The following is an 18,520-nucleotide window of genomic DNA, read 5'->3' on the forward strand; positions in this document are numbered from 1 at the left end:
ACCGTGAAACCTTGGCTGCGTCGCCCCCCTCCGCTAATTTGTCACGGCGCTTGCAAGTCAGCAAGGCAATACGACAGGGAGAAAGCCCTCGGACAATTGGGGCCCAAGGAGCGACCCTCTCCGCCTTGGTGACGGTAGTTGCAGACCGGAACGGCAAGACCGCAGAGAGAAGTAAGCACTCGGACAATTGGGGACCAAGGAGCAACCCTCTCCGCCGGGTGTGACACAATCGCACGGGCGCCTACCAGTGGCCGAAAATGACACCTGAGCGGGCTCGCCGATTGGCCGAAAATGGCGTCACCTGAGCGGGCTCGCTGATTGTCTGAACGTGACGGGTCTTCGAGACACCAAAGGGCTTAAAAGACACAGACCGAGAGCAGCAAGAGAGCATTCCTTGATTCATCTCTTTTGAGCTTCTTGCCACGGGCCGCAGCATCCGAGTTGCTGCCGGCCCGTAATGACTTTAAGACTGTTAATTGACTCTCACTGTAAATAATGTAAATAAACCTCCAAGTTTTTCATCCCGACGTCCTCCTGAACTCTTACAACTGGTTGCCAGCAGTGGGATCGCCTCCAAATGCAACAACTGGTGGCAGTGCTGCGGATCAACCTTCGTCGAGAGAAATCCTGAGGAACCCGGAACAGCAAAAAAAAGCCTTCGTTCAAAGGAGTCCCGAGGAACTTCGAACAGCGAAGAAGAGAAAGCCTTCGTCCAAGTAGTCCTGAGGAACTGGGAGTAGCGAAGAAGAGCGAGCCTTCGACCCAGGGAGTCCTGAGGAACCGGGAACAGCGGACCAATGAACCAGATGGCAGGGTGCTGCAACCGTAAGTGAGCGCGTGGTTTTTTTCCTTTTGATTCGCCAGACTTCAAATGTTGTGTGTTTATTTTGATAGTTCTAGGAATCGGGAATTTTTTGCATTGTGTGTTTGCTCAGATTAATTAAGGAAAACAGTTCTAACCACCAGTTGGGGCAGCTGCCATGGATCTTAGAAGGTTGACGAAGTTAGACTTGTTGTTGGTGTGCGACGACGTGGGAGTTGAGGTGGACGAACAGATGAAAACGCCAGCTATCATAAAGGCGATTCAAGATGGTGGCAATGATGATGAAAGCATTGAGTTTGCTTGGGAGGTGATACAAGAACCACGGGAGCGGGAGCGTTGTGAACGTAAGCGTGAGAGTCACGAACGTAAGCAAAAGCACAAGAAAGAGATAGCAGCATTGGAAAAACAGATACAATATTTTCAGCAGTTAAAGGAACAAAGACAACGCCTGTCTGAAAATTCTGTAGGCAGTACAGAGCACAAGAATGAGCAAGTATCTAGCGGATTTTCGCCAAAAGCCGACAAAAGAGGTATTGCCTGTGAGATTAGCGGCACCTTTATAGGTGAAGGGAAAAGGCTAGCTGCTAACGATGCCTTAGTGGCAACAGAGGCCGTTAAAGGCCGTAGTGAAAGTGACGAGCTACTGTGCCAACAGAGCCCTGTAGGGACAGCTAGGCCAGCTGTGAATGAATTGGCACAGTCACCGCACGTGTGCGTCGCAGGTAATGTTAACGAGTTAGTTAACGAAGTACACAGTACCGCTGACCCGACAGACGCGAGCACCCACGTCGAGATAACTGTAGAGTCGGATCTGCGTGCCGAAGTGCAGTGCCAGCTGGACGATGCAGTTGAGGGCAGCTCTCAGGAATGCGAGCTATGTAGCTCAAGAGGAGACAATTGCATTCTTCAGGGATCGGTGCAGCTCTCCACCAGTCTAGATAGCCAAGAGAGAGTAGATTTAAATGAAAATTACTCAGACCGTGCGGGTAAGAGACCGATCCGGGCCGACGAGATGCTTAACGGCCAGCACGAGACGCGAGAAGACGACATGAAAGTGAGTGCGAGGAAAAAGCGCCGTAAAGATCAGAATGCGGTGAGTAATGTAACGCCGCCAAAGACGGCAACAAACGCAAAAAGGCAGAGCACGAAGAAAAGAACGGTACGGTCGTCGTTGACGACGTGTGTGCATCAAACACGTTCGAGCTACCGGTCAAAAGGAGACCGAGAAGCATGTTCTGCACGTACGCGGACAAAGGGCACGGGGCAGTTAAATTCCTCGTCGTTCCGTCGTTCTTTTCGAAGTTCAGCGTGTAGGGCGAGGGAGCGCAAGGTGGCAAGACAAGGCCAGGTGGTAGGAAGTAGCGACGCGGTCAATCGAGTTCGTGATGAAAGGCGAGCGCCAGGACGCAAATTGGCATTAGACTGCAACGTCTTGGGGGAGCTGATAGTGAGTCAGCCCTTTTGTTGTTCCTCGGTAGCCAGAGTAGCTTTTGAACAGAAACCACCTCGAGTACGGCTCAAAAGTATGAGTCAGTCAAAAACGTTTGAAACGGGAGGCCAAGAAAGCTTCCGTAGGAGTGAAACATGTTTTGTTTTATTTTTGAGCATCGGATAATTTTTGCGATTTAAGTTTCTTTCAATATGTAAAAGTATGAGCGTTGTTTATGTTTTGTTTGAGAAGCTCCGAGAGTTGAAAGACGCGTTGTAAGTAAACATGTAGTTTCGCGAGGTGTTCATTAATAAGTAGTTAGGCTTTCTTTTTTTTTGTGTGTGTAAGTAACCCAAATGTCAAAGTTATCGTTGAGAGGCCTATAGTAACACGCGTGTGTATTAGTTAACCTTCTTTTTTATGCGTTTTTCTATTTTCTAAGGTTAACCGCGTAGGTTTTCAGTAAGTGCATCATTTGCACTGAGAAGCGTTCTTAGTTCCATTAGCGCGTGTCCTGTGTGGACGGAAGGAAGCAGATTTATGACTGGGTTGCTCGTGTGTGTTGAGGGCAGCCGTATTCTGACTTCTTTAGCGAGCGTGAGTAGAACTAGTAATTAGGAGATGCATTCTTTTAAAAGGGTTCTGCGGAGTGCATAAGTTACGCAAATTAAGTTCTCGTTTAAGGTACATGTCCTGTATGGACTAGAGAAAGACACGTGAGTACAGTCGAACCTGACTATATCGAACAATTTCTGGACACGGTATAGTTACAATGAGTATATATAGCAAAAATTACGCTTACATCGAACAAAACAAGTAGCAACTCCTGATATATCGAACGTCAAGCGGCGGAAAGTGCCCCCGGAAGTTGGCTTTCCCTCGCGGTGACGGGAAAACCCGGCGGCGCGGCTCCATCTAACCGCTCTCCCTACGTGACCGCGCTACCTCGGAGCCGCCGACACCCCCCTACAAAAAATTATCCTGGCCCGCCCGCCCGCAGCGCTTGCTCAGACAGCCAATCAGAGGCTCTTGTGCCCTCGTCGTGCAAGATGGCGAAAGTGCGCATTGTCTCGCTGCTTATCTGGTTCACTGTGTGCGCCTTCTCCCGCAGTGTTGCCGTGATGACGCGGCAGAATTCGCCTTTCGTCGTGAAGCTCGAAATCATAAATCGGGTCGAATGCGGTGACAAGTCGGATGTCCCCGCAACGTACAAGATTCCGAGGTGCACTCTTGGCACGATCTTGAAGGGGGAAATTAGGGCTAAAGCGGCCTAACTCGCGACCGTAGTGCCCGTGGCCCCCGACGCATACGCACGGCCGTGTACGAGTGGTTCATCCAAAATAGCTTCAGCCGTACCGACTTCCGCGTGCTCGGTGATGACTGTAAATTCTGATTAATGCGACGAAGCCGTTGCCGTTGTTGCCGAAGTTTGAAGCGAGCAGTCAGAATTTCCGGAAGCTGTTGACGAATCAACGGTGAACGAGTTGGTGAGCGCAAATGATGGTGTCGCGACCACGGGAGAGCCCGAAAACGAAGACTACATTGCCGACATCTTGCCGAGCACAAGTGAAAATGGGCACAACGAGGAAAGCAGCGACCGTGTCTGGCCCACATCCTCCGAAGTGATTGGTGCGCTCGCACTAGTCCGGTGCTTCTGCGCGAATGCGGAATGTTGCGGCCTCAGCTGCTCCGACTCCTTAACACTTTCCTGTCCGCGCCTATGCCCATCGACAGTATGTTGTCGATGGTTTCAACGTCGATTTTCTCCCGTTCGGAGCGCTTATGGACAGCTAGCGCCATCCAGCGCATAAAAGGATAACTATTTTTGAAGTTTCGCTTCTGTGTTTCCTTTTTTGGCCGCGGGAGGGATTTTTAAAATGCCTTTTAATCGCGCTTGACGAGCACGCGTAGTTTCGGATATGGCGTCGACATCTCGCGCAGCTGCTCCTCGGAAACGGCGAGTTTCGACCGATTCCGATGAGTCTGCATCAGAATTTTGCGATGATGGTAGCAGCGGAGACTCGGGAGATGATTTTGACTCATCCGACTTCAGCACGGACGGTGAAAGTGCGTCAAGTAGCCCCGGAACGTCGACAGGTATCCGCCGGTAAGTTCAGTTTTCCACTCCGAGCCATTTTATCGCGGCCGCGATCAGATCTAAAGACATGCGGCATGTTCTAAAGGCAACGACTCTTATCTGCAGGGTGTCAACGTCGTTTGGACACGACCACTTGTCGGCGGCGGCACAAAGAGTGGAGTTTTGCGCGAGAAGACTGCCGGGAGTTGACCTCGGCACTGCGCTCCGTAGTTCCGCGCGGCGCTTCGCAAGAGCCGTCGACTTCTTCACGCTGTTCTTCACGGCGGAAATAATCACTGAAATATGCAACATGACAAATAAATATGCGTGGATGCATATTTTGGAGAAGCAATCATACAGTGAGAGAGACGGCTCTTGGAAAGAAGTGACTCCCGATGAGATGAAGAAGTTTCTCGGACTTCTCATTTACATGGGTATTGTACAAGTGCCGCGCTTGCACTGCTACTGGAACACGCGGAAATTATTTTCTGGTCTTCTTCCACCTTCGGTAATGCCAAGAAATAGATTCAAAGCGTTGCTTGCATTCCTGAGTGTGTCCGACCCTGAGAAGACAACTGCCGCATCCCATGGCAAGCTGCATCGCGTAGCTTCGCTGCTGAAGCACATCAACGCCTCATCTGCCCAATTCTTCCAACCTGATCGGAGCCTCTCCGTTGACGAGAGGATGGTAAAGTCAAAAGGCAGATCCGGAATTAGACAGTACATGCGGGACAAAGTTATAAAATGGGGGTATAAATTGTGGGTTTTGGCGGACTCCAAATCTGGTTACACTGTTCAGTTCAGTGTATACACAGGAAAGCGAGAAGCACCAAGCGCACGTGGGCTGGCATTCGATGTTGTGACGCGACTCGCAGAGGACTACCTAGATCAAGGCTACATCATTTATTTAGACAACTTTTACACGTCGACATCCTTGTTTGTGCACTTGTTGGAGCGCAAGACGCTTGCTTGTGGCACAACGCGCAAGGATCGTCGGGGCTTTCCAGCCGAGCTCAAGGACACCCAATGGGAAAAAAAAGCTATGAGAGGAGATGTTCGCTGGCTACGGGACCAGGACGTTCTATATTTACAATGGAAGGACAAGCGTGTTGTTCACATGATGTCGACAGCCCACACAGCCAACAAATTCGTACTTGCCAAGCGCAGAAGGAAAGTCAACAATAAGTGGGAAGAAATATCGGTGAAAAAGCCAATGCTGATTGACAAGTACAATGTGGGCATGCTCGGCGTCGATAAATCGGACCAGCTGATTGGGACATACAATGTTCTGATGAAGTGCGTGCGCTGGTGGAAAACGCTGTTTTTCCACAGTATAGATATTGCTGTTGTCAACAGCTTTATTCTATTTGATGAGCACCGTCGGCAGCATCCCGAAGTGCCTGAATTGTCAAGAGGTTCGCGTTTTGATCAGTTCGCGTTCAGGCTAGAGCTGGTGGAGCAGCTCATAGGACTTGATGAGCAACAACATCCAGACCCCAAGGCTCCTCCTGCTGTTCCCGCTACATGTGCCCCTAAGGATCAACAGCACAAGCCCCAGAAGCTACAAAGATACAGGAACTGCAAATTGTGCTATCAAGAACGGAAAGTGGAACAAAAAACGAACGTTTTCTGCGAGACGTGCGCCGCAAACTTGTGCTTCACCACATCACGCAACTGCTTTGTGCGGTGGCACGATAGCCACTAGGGATGACATTTTCCTTTGTAAAAAAATGTCTTGTACAGATAGGAATTTTATATTTGCATGAATGTTGTATACGGCCTGTCCCTTCAAAATGTATATTTTGAATTTTTTTTATGTTGTCTTGGTGCAAAGCAGCATCGACGTTATCGCGGAGTTTTCTCGTTTTTGTTACAAATTTCTTATTAGGTGATTTTTTTCAATTAATTGGTAATAAGTGCTTGTTTTCAAACAACACCATTAAAAAGCGCATTCCCTCTTCTACAAATTGATACTAAACATTTTAATATCAAACATTTGGTGTAGCAGCAAAAAAATGTTTACTAGACCACCCGAAAAGTGCGTATTTTCCCACGGACAGGAAAGTGTTAAAAAAGTGGAAAAGTGCGTGCCTTGCACACAGCGAAATTGCCCATGCAGAAGAAAATGCAGGACTATTTCGTGCGAAACTAAGCTAGTTTCATCAATAAAGTGGTATGTGCTTTTATGGCAACCAATTATTTAGCAGGCTTATATCGAATTATGCTCTATATCGAACTGATAGGCGTTTTTTGGCGAGTTTGATATAGCCGGGTTCGACTGTAGATGTAATGAAAAGTTTGCCTTCGACGCAAGTATGCATTCAGAATAGGGACCACAAAGCTAGCGCGCTTGTTATTATGTACTTGTAGAGTTGACCAGACTGTTCAGTGGCCCCAATACGTGCGATAAGTACGCCACAGCGATAGGTTGGAAACATGCTGTTCGTGTAGTTAGGCCACTTAACTTATGTTCGGCTGTTTCCAATATTTGTTTGCAACGACAACGACCTTTTGTTTTGCAACAACAATGTCACTCTTGCCTTGACGGCATTCGGGGAGAAATGGCTAGCGGTTTGGAAAGCTGGTTGGAACTGCTTTGTCAAAATTGGGGAAATAAAAGGTCAGAGTTTATTTTGACTCAGTAATAGCCTGGCGAGTCAGGGGTGAAGAGCCTGCGCTTACACGTGGTGAAGCGCTGTGTTGTTTTGTTTGTTTGACGTACATTCTCCAGGGCCCAGGATCCCGAAGTTCGTCAAACGAGGCTCGACACCAGTACCCTGCAGGTTCTTTCAGCATTCCTCATGGCCAGCAAATTGATTTCACCAGCCATTCCGAACTTCCGGGGCGAGGACGAGCTGTTAGATACGGGACCGTTTCCTGGGCCTACTTCGAGTTCACCAGACCACATCGAATCGCGCCACAGCTAATGAAGGAGCACAGAAGCGCGTATACCACATTCCCGAGGCGCGGCACGTGCAAACGAGTTGGCGTCCCCCACCTCGTATGCCGCATCTGGAGCTATTCACTGCTTGACTCTTCCCGAAAGCGTAGCGAGAGCCTGGCACTGTTCCAGGTCAAGTGGGTCCCCAAGCACGACGGCTGTAATGCACCGTGAAACCCTGGCAGCGTCGGCCCCTTCCGCCAATTTGTGACAGCACTTGCAAGTCAGCAAGGCAATACCGCAGGGAGAAAGCCCTCGTACAATTGGGCCCCAAGGAGCGACCCTCTCCGCCTTGGTAACGGTAGTTGCAGACCGGGACGGCAAGACCGCAGAGAGAAGTAAGCACTCGGACAATTGGGGACCAAGGAGCGACCCTCTCCGCCTTGGTAACGGTAGTTGCAGACCGGGACGGCAAGACCGCAGAGAGAAGTAAGCACTCGGACAATTGGGGACCAAGGAGCGACCCTCTCCGCCTTGGTAACGGTAGTTGCAGACCGGGACGGCAAGACCGCAGAGAGAAGTAAGCACTCGGACAATTGGGGACCAAGGAGCGACCCTTTCCGCCTTGGTAACGGTAGTTGCAGACTGGGACGGCAAGACCGCAGAGAGAAGTAAGCACTCGGACAATTGGGGACCAAGGAGCGACCCTCTCCGCCTTGGTAACGGTAGTTGCAGACCGGGACGGCAAGACCGCAGAGAGAAGTAAGCACTCGGACAATTGGGGACCAAGGAGCGACCCTCTCCGCCTTGGTAACGGTAGTTGCAGACCGGGACGGCAAGACCGCAGAGAGAAGTAAGCACTCGGACAATTGGGGACCAAGGAGCGACCCTCTCCGCTGGGTGTGACACAATCACACGGGCGCCTACCATTGGCCGAAAATGACACCTGAGCGGGCTCGCCGATTGGCCGAAAATGGCGTCACCTGAGCGGGCTCGCCGATTGGCCGAAAATGGCGTCCCCTGAGCGGGCTCGCCAATTGGCCGAACGTGACGTGTCTTCGAGACACCGAAGGGCTTAAAAGACAGACCGGGAGCAGCAAGAGAGCATTCCTTGATTCATCTTTTTCGAGCTTCTTGCCACCGGCCGCAGCGTCCGAGTTGCTGCCGGCCCGTAATGACTTTAAGACTGTTAATTGACTCTCTGTAAATAATGTAAATAAACCTCCAAGTTTTTCATCCCGATGTCTTCCTCAACTCTTACAACTGGTTGCCAGCGGTGGGATCGCCTCCAAATGCAACACTTCGCAATCTCGGTTCAAAGACCTAGAGGACAGATCGCAAAGAAACAATGTAATTTTTCATGGCATCCCTGATTGTCCCGAATCATGGGAAGAATCTGAGGCCCACATCATTAACGCGCTAACAACTATCATCGGCAATCTACCCGACATGGCAATCGAACACGCTCATCGTCTCGGTTCGTATACACCTGATAAATGCTGCCCCATTATAGCCAAATTCAGCAACCGCAAAGTAAAGGAAAGGGCGCTTTCCGCGCATGAGCTCCTAAAAAAATAAAGGCATCACGATCTGTGATCACTGCTCACCTGCCAACCGCCATATTCGAAGTACACTGATTGCCTTTGCGAAGAAGTTAGCGGGCAAACCCCTGTTTCATATCCGATACAACAAACTAATCGTAAACAAGCAGCAGTACATGTACGATCCTATTACAGACAGCATGACAGAGAGCACGTCATACCACACCCGTCACGTGTTAACACCAAAGCGTGTACTGCACCACCTAATCGTCCATAGGGAATCGCGAGGGGCAGTGGAAGACACTTATACGCCGTGTCTGTCCTTTTCACTAACATTCAAACCATCAAAAACAAACACGACTCGTTCACTTCCACAGTCGACACGTTCAACCCACATATGATTGTACTTACAAATACTTGGCTGCATCCACATATTAGAGACCATGAAATCTTCTCTACCGCACATGGCTTCTCAGTTTAATGCTGCGACCATACCTTGCATGAAGGTGGTGGCGTTCTTCTGGCAATTGATAAACACCTACACTCTCAGCACATTAATATTGCTACTAACTTGGAGATAGTCTGGGCAATTATTGAAATTACGAAAAAATTATAATGGGCATATGTTATCACGATCCTACTGACGCCGCCTCCTTTCCTAACGATTACAAGAGACAATCAATATTGTCGTAACACGCTTTCCTTCCTTACGCTTGTTTCTACTGGGTGACTTCAACACTCCAAACATAGCCTGGCATAGCGAACCCATTGTGATACACCCTTTCTCCGCATAATCAAGATTTTCTTCACTTGTGCACACTGTTCTCTTTCAGTCAACTGATAACAGTCCACCAGAATCACACCACAAGTTGCTAACACCCTTGACCTTGTGCTAACAACACGACCCGATTTTATTTCGAACATTACTTACTTACTGTCCTTAAGCGCTCACTCGTTTCAACATCAACATTTCACGTCCGAAATCAGAAAAAAAAAATCAGGGCAATTCACGACTATAAGAAAGCTGACTTTGAAACAATTAACAACGAGCTCTGTATTTTCCTTGGCACTTTTTTGACTGATTTCTATATCTCCAGTGTCCAATCAAAGTGGAATATGTTTTTACTAAAATTAGTGAATTAACAGAAGGATTTATCCCTACCTGCAATCTTTCCTATAATGATAATGCGATTGCTGGTATAACACCCACATTAAGCGCCTTTCTAACAAAAAGAAATGTTTGTACAGATCAGCTAAAACATCTGCAAGCACTGAAAGATGGGCAGCTTACAAACGCGCTACATATAACTACATGACAGCGCTTAAGCAAGCTAAAGCTAACTTTTTAAAGAACACATTTTTATCCATGCTAACTACTGATACGAAAAAGTTCTAGCACACTATTAACCCAAAACATGACGCCATAACCCTTGTTGATAGCACTGATAACGCAATTCCCCCTGCCAATCGTGCATCCGTATTAAATTACGTTTGTATCCGCAATTTTTCTAAACACGCTCATGTAACACGCCCAAGTATACTATCTTAAGACTACGCCGCAATGTACCCTTTAATAATCGAACCCGTCAGCATAGAAAAAATATCGCATCACTGAAACTCTCATCTGCTACTCGTTGTGACTTAGTGCAAAGTTTCTAAAGAACACTAGGACATATTGTTCCATCATTCTTACAAAGATTTTCCAGCAATCACTTGACAAAGGTTAAGTGTCGGCTGGTTGGAAGGTGAGCAACATGATCTCACTCTACGAAACAGGTACTAAACATTCCCCACTGAACTATCGGCCTATTTTTTTAACCAGTATACCATGCAAAATTATCGAGCATATTTCGTTTTCTCATATTGCCAACTTCTTAGAAGAAAACTCCTTTTTTTCTGAGTTTCAACACGGCCTGCGCAAAACATATTCATGTGACGCCCAACTAGTATCATTCATGCATAAACTGAACCTATTGCTTGACCACTCTTCAGTTGCAGACCTAACTTTTTTAGACTTCACAAAAGCGTTCAATAAAGTATGCCACAGCTTATTATCTACAAATTGCACCAACTGAACCTTCATCCTACACTTTTGTACTGGCTTGAGGTTTTCCTCACTAACCATTCAGTTTGTTTCAGCTAATGAAGGAACCTCTAATCTGAGTCATGCTGATTCAAGTGTACCACAGGGCTCTGTGCTTGGACCCCTCCCCTTTCTCATACATATTAATGACTTACCTTTCTGTGTTTCATCTATAATTCACCTATTTGCTCACGACTGTGTAATTTACACCGAAATAACTAGCGATGAGGATGTAACCAGCCTTGAAGCTGTCTTTAACGCTGTTTTTGCATTGGTGCAATTCATGGTTAATGGAACTAAATGCTAACGAATGTAATTTCATGCGTGTATCTAGCTAGAACTACCAGTGAACCACTTGTGTACTCCCTTAATAACGCTCCATTAGATTTGGTAACAACGTACAAGTACATTGGCCTTCACATCACATCCGATCTCACTTAGAATGCCCACATCTCCCATATAATAAGTAACGCTAACCGAATGCTAGGTTATTTACGACGCAACTTTTCCAAAGCACCTCCTTCCTTAAAATTAATCCTCTATAAAACTCAATAGGACCCAAACTTCAGTATGATGCTTCAATCTGGGATTCGGGTCAAATAAACCTAATGCACTCACTAGAAATGTTACAGAGTAAGTCTACTCGTTTCATTCTTTTTAACTAAAATAGAACTGCAAGTATCAGTGCCATGAAATCTAGCCTTAGCTTACCGTCCTTGTCATCACATCACAAAATATTCCTTCTGTGCCTTTTTCATAAGTTATTTCATCACCTGCTGTTACGCACCAAACTGATTTCCCTGCCTCCGTATGTGTTGCCCAGACCAGATCACATTCATGAGGTCGGCATGCCATTATGCAGATCGAACGCTTTTTTGCAGTCATTTTACCATGTACTTCCAATGAGTGGAATCGCCTTCCCGCCTCGATGACCACTATCACATATCACCAATTATTCAAGAATGTCATAGCTACCACTGTAACACTAGAAACCTTTTTCTTCCCATTGTTCAACCTATAGTCACGAACGCCATGCTAACTTTCTATACCTAAAAATCTAGGTGCCATTTTTTTTTTGTAATTAGGATGGTTAGGGGGGTCCAGGATTTTCTCAATTTGAAGAGATAAAGATATAATTAGTTAAGAGGAAACAGGCTAGCCAACCTAGTCATAGTGAGGGTAAAAGTAGATGACAAGACAAGGACAATATACTTATATCTATATATACACAGTCAACGACCGATTTTTCGGACTCTCTAGGGAACATAAAAACGTCCGAAAATTCAGGCAGTCCGAAAAAAACGCACCTTTTTTTATTTTTTTTCTCGGATCTAGAGGTAGAGGGCGAAGTACCAGGCTTCCGAAAGCCTGCCAAAGCATCAGTGAAGTTGCTATAAAAAGAGGCGTTCAAAAACTCTGTATGCAGCCGACTGCAGTTTTATTATATACATATGCATCGTCGGGCAGCCGGTGTTATTGCTGCAGTGGCTTGAAGAACTTGCCGATTGTTTGGACGGCGTTCCGGTTGCATGCGATCATATTCGCCTCGATCTGAGCAAGGGTCATGTCAGCACTGTATACCGATGAAAGAGTCAACAGTGCTCGCGTCAACTTGGCGCTTGTAGGCGGCGCAGGCATTGGCTCCTCGTTTTCAAAATCGGAGTCTTCCGAATCCCCCACAACCTGACGGACTATTTTCTCGTCAGTCAGTTCTGCGCAGAAGTCGAGCTCGTTGTCAGCGTCAACAAACTGTTTAAAAGTTATTTGTGTGGGTATGGAAACCCCAGTAGAGCGGAGGTCGCTGATCACGTCGTCCATGGGCGGGCACACGTCAATAGTGTCGTTGCTTTCAGGCAAGTCTGGTTCCTCTGTGGCGAGTACGAAGCCCGCGTGGCAAAAACAGTTGCGGATCGTGCCTTGCCTCACTGCCTTCCATGCGTCCGCAAGCATTCCAACAGCAGACCAAAGATCAACGTTGTAGCCTTTGCCGTTTTCCGCACACAGCACGATGCGGTTTAGTACTCGCGAACGGTACAAAAGTTTCAAATTGCGGATAACGCCTTGGTCCATTTGGGGGAGGACTGCAGCCGTGTTGGGTGGCATGAATTCCAGCTGGACAGCCTTCAAATTCTTGATGTGAAAATGAGCGGCGCAGTTGTCAATGAAGAGCACGACACGTCTGTTCTGAAGCTCAAACTTCCTCTCCAACCTGCGGACGTAACTTTCAAACAACTGCCGAGTCACCCATGCCTTTTTGTTGGCTTCGTACAACACTGGCAGCGTTGCCCCTTTAAAGCATCTCGGTTTCTTTGACTTCCCGATTACTAACAAGGGAAGCTTCTCGCTGCCAGACATGTTGCTGCCGACGAGAACGGTCAGCCGTTCTTTACTGTGCTTGCCACCATGGCATGGGTCACCAGCAAAAGCGAGCATTCTTTCTGGCAACATCTTATAAAACAAACCAGTTTCGTCGCAGTTGAAAACGTTGTCAGCAGAGAACTGCTGCAACAAAGACTGAAGTTTTCAGTTGCTGTACTGCTCAATAACTGCACTGTCGACGGCGCCGCTCTCACCGCACACCTTCTTGAACTTGAGGTCATTCCGATGTTTAAAGTTCCTCAACCATCCATCACTAAATTTAAAATCCCCAATGTTCATTTGAAGCGCAAGAGTTTCCGCTTTTTCTTTCAAGATGCAGCCTGAGACCGGCAACCGCTTTGCTGTCATCGAATTAAGCCACACAACGAGAGCTTCCTCAAGCTTTGGATGAACACCTTGGCTTGCATTCTTTTTTTGGGCACCAGATGGTTTTTCGGCCGCTTACAAGGTCTTGCCCTTGTTCTTGAGGAAATCCGAAACTGTTTGCTTAGAAATGCCGACCTCCTTGCTCACGTCAGCCTGCGATCGGCCGCTCACGACTTGTTTTATAATGGCTGCTTTCTTCTTCATCGTTAACCGACGGTACTGTTTTCCGCCCTTCGATGCCATCGGCAAGGACGACGAAGACGGAGTGGGGGCCATCGAAGGCAAGCGAAGTCCTCAAGTTGAACAGTGGAGTTCGCTGACGAGCGTCGAAGCACCTAGGCCTAGCGTTGCAGAGCACAACAGCACAACCACACACTACGCTAGCCAAAACGTGGCCTGCGCAAACGAACGAAATGGCGCTGCTCCGGAAACTCCGCCGGAGGCGGAAGTGAGGCGATGAACATAGCCAGCGTGGCCAGACCACATTGGTGTGTGGCAGCTAGATTCGGCTAGTTGTGGTTAAAAGCGGTGATATGCTTCGGCTGCAATTCGATTTTCTTCGAAAGGCCGCTACGCGAGGAGCCAAAGGACCTTCCGTCACGTCAAAAAGTCCGGAAAATTGGACGGCGGGGGGTTCGAGCGTCCGAAACTTCAGAGGTCCTTATACATTGATTCTATGGGGCTCGCGGCGGTGCCGCGAAGACGTCCGAAATATCAGGCATGTCCGAAAATTTGGGTGTCCGAAAATTCAGTCATTGACTGTATATATATAACCTTCTGCTTTATTAATTCCTGTTTGCTGAATTTACCCGTTTTGCTTGTAACCACTCCCCTCTATAATGCCGTACTGGCCCCCGAGGGTATGCTAAATAAATAAACAAACACTGCAGTCGTCAACCATGTTCTGGCTTTCTGAAAGGAGTGTTCTTGCTCCAAGTACCAATGGAAGGTAGGCATGTTTTTTTTTTTTTGAGTCACAATGCAGCACATCAGTAAGTGGCTGAAGAACTTGCGCACAGGATGTGTTTCAAGCACCTGCGAAAATACACGAGCCCCAAAAACTCAAGCAACCTTCGGAAGTAGGTTGGAGAGGGGAAGTCCTCGATTGCCCGCACCCGCTATTCCAGTGGCTTGATGCCTTGGGGTCAAGCTGACGTCGGCAATCACAAACACCTACCAATACAAGCGCCCGAGTCCAATGGCTAGCGTTATTGACCAGAGCCCATACGACACGATGGCATTGTTGTTCCCTGTGTGGAGCATGGGTGTGGATTTGGCATACTGGCGATCTGCGGCCGTGGCAGCCATCGTTAGCGACTGGCCGGTGCATTTCCCGCCCACGAACAGGGCTGAGCGCAACGACTTGCTTGTTTGCGAAAGAGAAGGTGGTAACAGCCCAGCTGCCATGACGAGTCTAGGTGCACTGTGAGACTGTGAAGCCGAATGGTTATGCTGACATTGGTCATCAGTGTTGCTGCCAGTCGCCAGCTTCTCCAGTGCACTGGTAAAGTGGTCGACAGTTTCCTCTAGGCATGAGAGCCAGTCTCTTGGCTCCAAGACTCTCAGAATAGAGATAGGTAGCTGTGTACATACGAGCGGTCACATGCAGTCAGCAAACGTAGCTAATTAATCGAGACTCATCTCGCCAGAACCCATCAGCACCATGCTAAGGACTGTGGGAGGTGTTGCAAGAAAACCTTGTGCAAAATTGGAAGCTGGCTCTTGTTTACAGAGTGTTCGCCCAGTAATTAATGCAGCCAGTTCAGCAGTTGTAACGCTTGTTGGTCGCCGAATTCCTCGAAGGGGAGCTCTTGGCGCCTACTCTGTTGTCATGGCTCGAGGTACTGCAGGACCATGTGTTTCAGGTCATCATATGCAGTGACCGAAGGCGTACCCACTAGCACGTCACCTACGGCAACAGCGATGTCGGAGGGTAATGTGGCAATGACATGCAGGTACTCTGCTGTCTGCGAAGCAATGCGTAAGAGTTAAAAAGGGGCCTCTACTTGCATAAACTAAACTCAGGGATTCTTGGGCCAAAAGCTGGGAAGCTGAAGCTCTGCGGCAATATCAGCAGATGTAATCATGTCACCGTCTCTGTCAGCAGCTGCAAAAGTAGCATCGTCCATGGCTAGTGTTCGAAAATAAAATGTAATGTCCTGCGCATCACCAATTGTTGGGAGCTTTCTTCAGGGTACGTAAGGAATACACATTGACAGCTTGAGAATGCACACTCGATTGGCTTTGTTCAATTGTAAAGTCACATTCGCCAAGTGGCTGTGGTGGTGCCCCAGTCAGGCAGCCGCCTAGGTTCCAAGAAAGACCAGCAGGCAATGACCACCCCTGTGAGGTAAACTGGATTTCCGGAGCAAGGACCCCCATGGCAAGGAAAACTGGATTTCCGAGAAGAGGGGACAGCAAAGTGACGGATGGTCGCCACAACATTGTTGCACATTCCTAGCCCTGCTTAGTCATTACTGATGATGTGCTTCGGTATGTCGTAACTCAAAGCTTTCCTGGAAAAGATTCCTGACAGTGCATATGTGGTTTCTGCCTCCCTCAATGAATGAGCATATCGATAAAACAAAGTATATTTTGTTTGTAGTATGCTTAACTACAGTACAGAATTTTGTTTTAATTTTGTTCAGCCTAAACACAGTGGTCGACTGACATGCTGCTCTGTTCCCGTTCTTAGACAAGTACACGGCTTTAAGCATAACTAAGGGACTCAAGGATGTAACATTATCACAGAGCAATTTCAGGCCTACAAGAACGTCAAGTCATGAGGACTCTGGATTAAACTCTGCCATCTTAGTTGCTTCAAGGTGATCAGTACAGCATTATTTCTGCATTTTGCTTGAATCAGCATGCAGACAAGGCTCGCAAACCTGCTAATTTGTCCTCAGCAGCAGAATGTCACACGCACTTTAGCAAGTGATACCAAGCTACTCAGACTTGTCCATTCACAATGCTCACACACGCAAGCAAATGTAAGAGAAATGCCAGTCACTGCCCACCTGAGGTGGAGGTTAACTGCTCCAGAGTCTCCGTAGTCTGCACGCTCCTAGACTCGCTCCATGCTTTGAAGCAGCACCCAACAGACTTGTCGGCCTGAGGCAAGCTGCACTGCATGCCAACCTCGACCTGACCGACAACCTTGGAAAGGGTGCGACATTCCATTCTGGCAGGGACGCTTTCGGCTAGGCTCATCGCATTTGTGAAGCCTGCAGAAAATATTTGGGGTGATTACAGTCCTGTTACGGTATCAAAAAGAGGTAAATACAACAGAATAAATGCAGGGGCACTTTACAATGCATAGCCATGGAATACAATACAGTCGCCGACTGATTTTCCAGACTCCAAAAAATTCGGACAAGCTCGATTATTCAGTCTGCTTCGCGGCACCGCCATTCTCCCCATAGACCATAATGTATAACAACTGCCGAAAGTTCGGACACCTTGCAACCTCTCATCTGATTTCTCGGACACTCGAGTCAACTCGATCGAGAGCACCACGCACCGACTCTGACCGGTACATGGTTTGACTTGCTGAACGCCATTTTTGTTTTGAACGGGGCCTCCTTGCTGCCGCTACTGCAAATCCCCGCTCATCATCATCGTTTCTGCCTGGTTCGATAGAGCGGTTCTACAGCAATTCCGGTTTCAGCTTAGTAAACCAAGTAAAGACAATCCCGCAGCGGATTTGTTTCTTCGCCCACGACGCTGTGAGTAGGCCACGTTTTTCGTTTGTGCAACTGGTGTCGGCATGGTGGTGTTTGCTTTGTGTGCTGTGTCGAGGTTCCGGTGATCCAATGCGGCATACGGAAACATCGCGTCTAGTGTTAAATGGTGCCGCCAGTGCCCGTCCAGACTGCGCTGGGGAATGCCGGCAAGCGGGTGCCGGGAGGCCTAGGATTTGTCGCCTTCCGATGTGCCCCTATTGATGCTGAAAATGTTCTGTCAAGACCTGCGCAGTGGTTGCATTGCGATTCCAGACACCATTTCATTTGACAGTTTCACAGGTGCCGACACTGTTGTACTGACATGCGCTGAACTTGACGATGGCGAGATCATTCCTCAGGTTTCCCCTGCACCGCCGGACGATGACCAAGTCGGAAGATGACGCACCATGTGCTATGCTGCCGTCGCATGCGGAGCGTGTACCAGCAGTGACTGTGCTTTCAGCCACCTATAGTGACCATACGACCCTCTCCGAGATTCAGGCTTATCTGATTGCGCGTAAACGGAACAGCGTGCAACGGCACATTCACGATTTCTTCAAGCCTACTGCCGAGCCCGAATAAGTGCGTGAAAATAAAGGATTTCATTTTTTTCCCTTTAATCTGCTTTTTCGGACACCTGTTTATTCAGACATTTTTGCAGTCCTCGTGAGGTCCGAATAAACGGTCGGCGACTGTATAACCCTTCCGGTTCAGTATTCCTAAAAGGCTACAGGTGGTAATCTACATTGATTAGTCTAAAGCAAAGCAACCCCTTTTCTGTGAAAGAATTATGACAGTTGAACATATGTCAGACACTTTTTTCTATGATATATTCTAAAGGTATCGGTGTAGTCCAAATAATGAAAAGAGACTGCAAGATCCTAGGGTCGTCATGATCGGTCCGTTTAATGTCCACTCTATGATCCCTATGTCTTGTGCCAGCTGATACAATTCTGTGCTTTCAAAATTTCTATTTCATCACACTACCTAGTTGTCTGACGTCCACAATGACACATCAGTTCAGCTGGTACCCATTCTGTAACCCTGATAAACCGTCGGTTACGTACCCTACACATTACATTGCTTGCCAAAATGTTTTTTTAAATAAAACAGCACTGTTTAGGAATTTCATCCAGTTAGGGGTAGCTCCGTGTGTGTGTGTGCATTCATGCAAGCAAGAATTTATGTATGTATATATGTATGTATGTATATGTATGTA

At 47.8% G+C, this 18,520-nt stretch overlaps 1 protein-coding gene across 3 annotated transcripts in view; it reads right to left on the reverse strand.

The window, feature by feature from the left end:
• The window catches only part of LOC142590477 (uncharacterized), an 83,800-nt gene that overhangs the window by 54,248 nt on the left and 11,032 nt on the right, over positions 1-18,520 (reverse strand). For 2 of the 3 annotated variants that reach the window (XM_075702630.1, XM_075702629.1), the window contains exon 3: positions 16,597-16,803. The exons of the other annotated variant lie outside the window; for it this stretch is intronic. In XM_075702630.1, coding sequence (XP_075558745.1) covers positions 16,597-16,803 — 207 coding nt within the window. The remainder of the gene's footprint in view (positions 1-16,596; positions 16,804-18,520) is intronic. 3 annotated transcript variants of the gene reach the window in all.

Source organism: Dermacentor variabilis, chromosome 8 (assembly GCF_050947875.1).
Source record: "Dermacentor variabilis isolate Ectoservices chromosome 8, ASM5094787v1, whole genome shotgun sequence".
NCBI lineage: Eukaryota > Metazoa > Arthropoda > Arachnida > Ixodida > Ixodidae > Dermacentor > Dermacentor variabilis.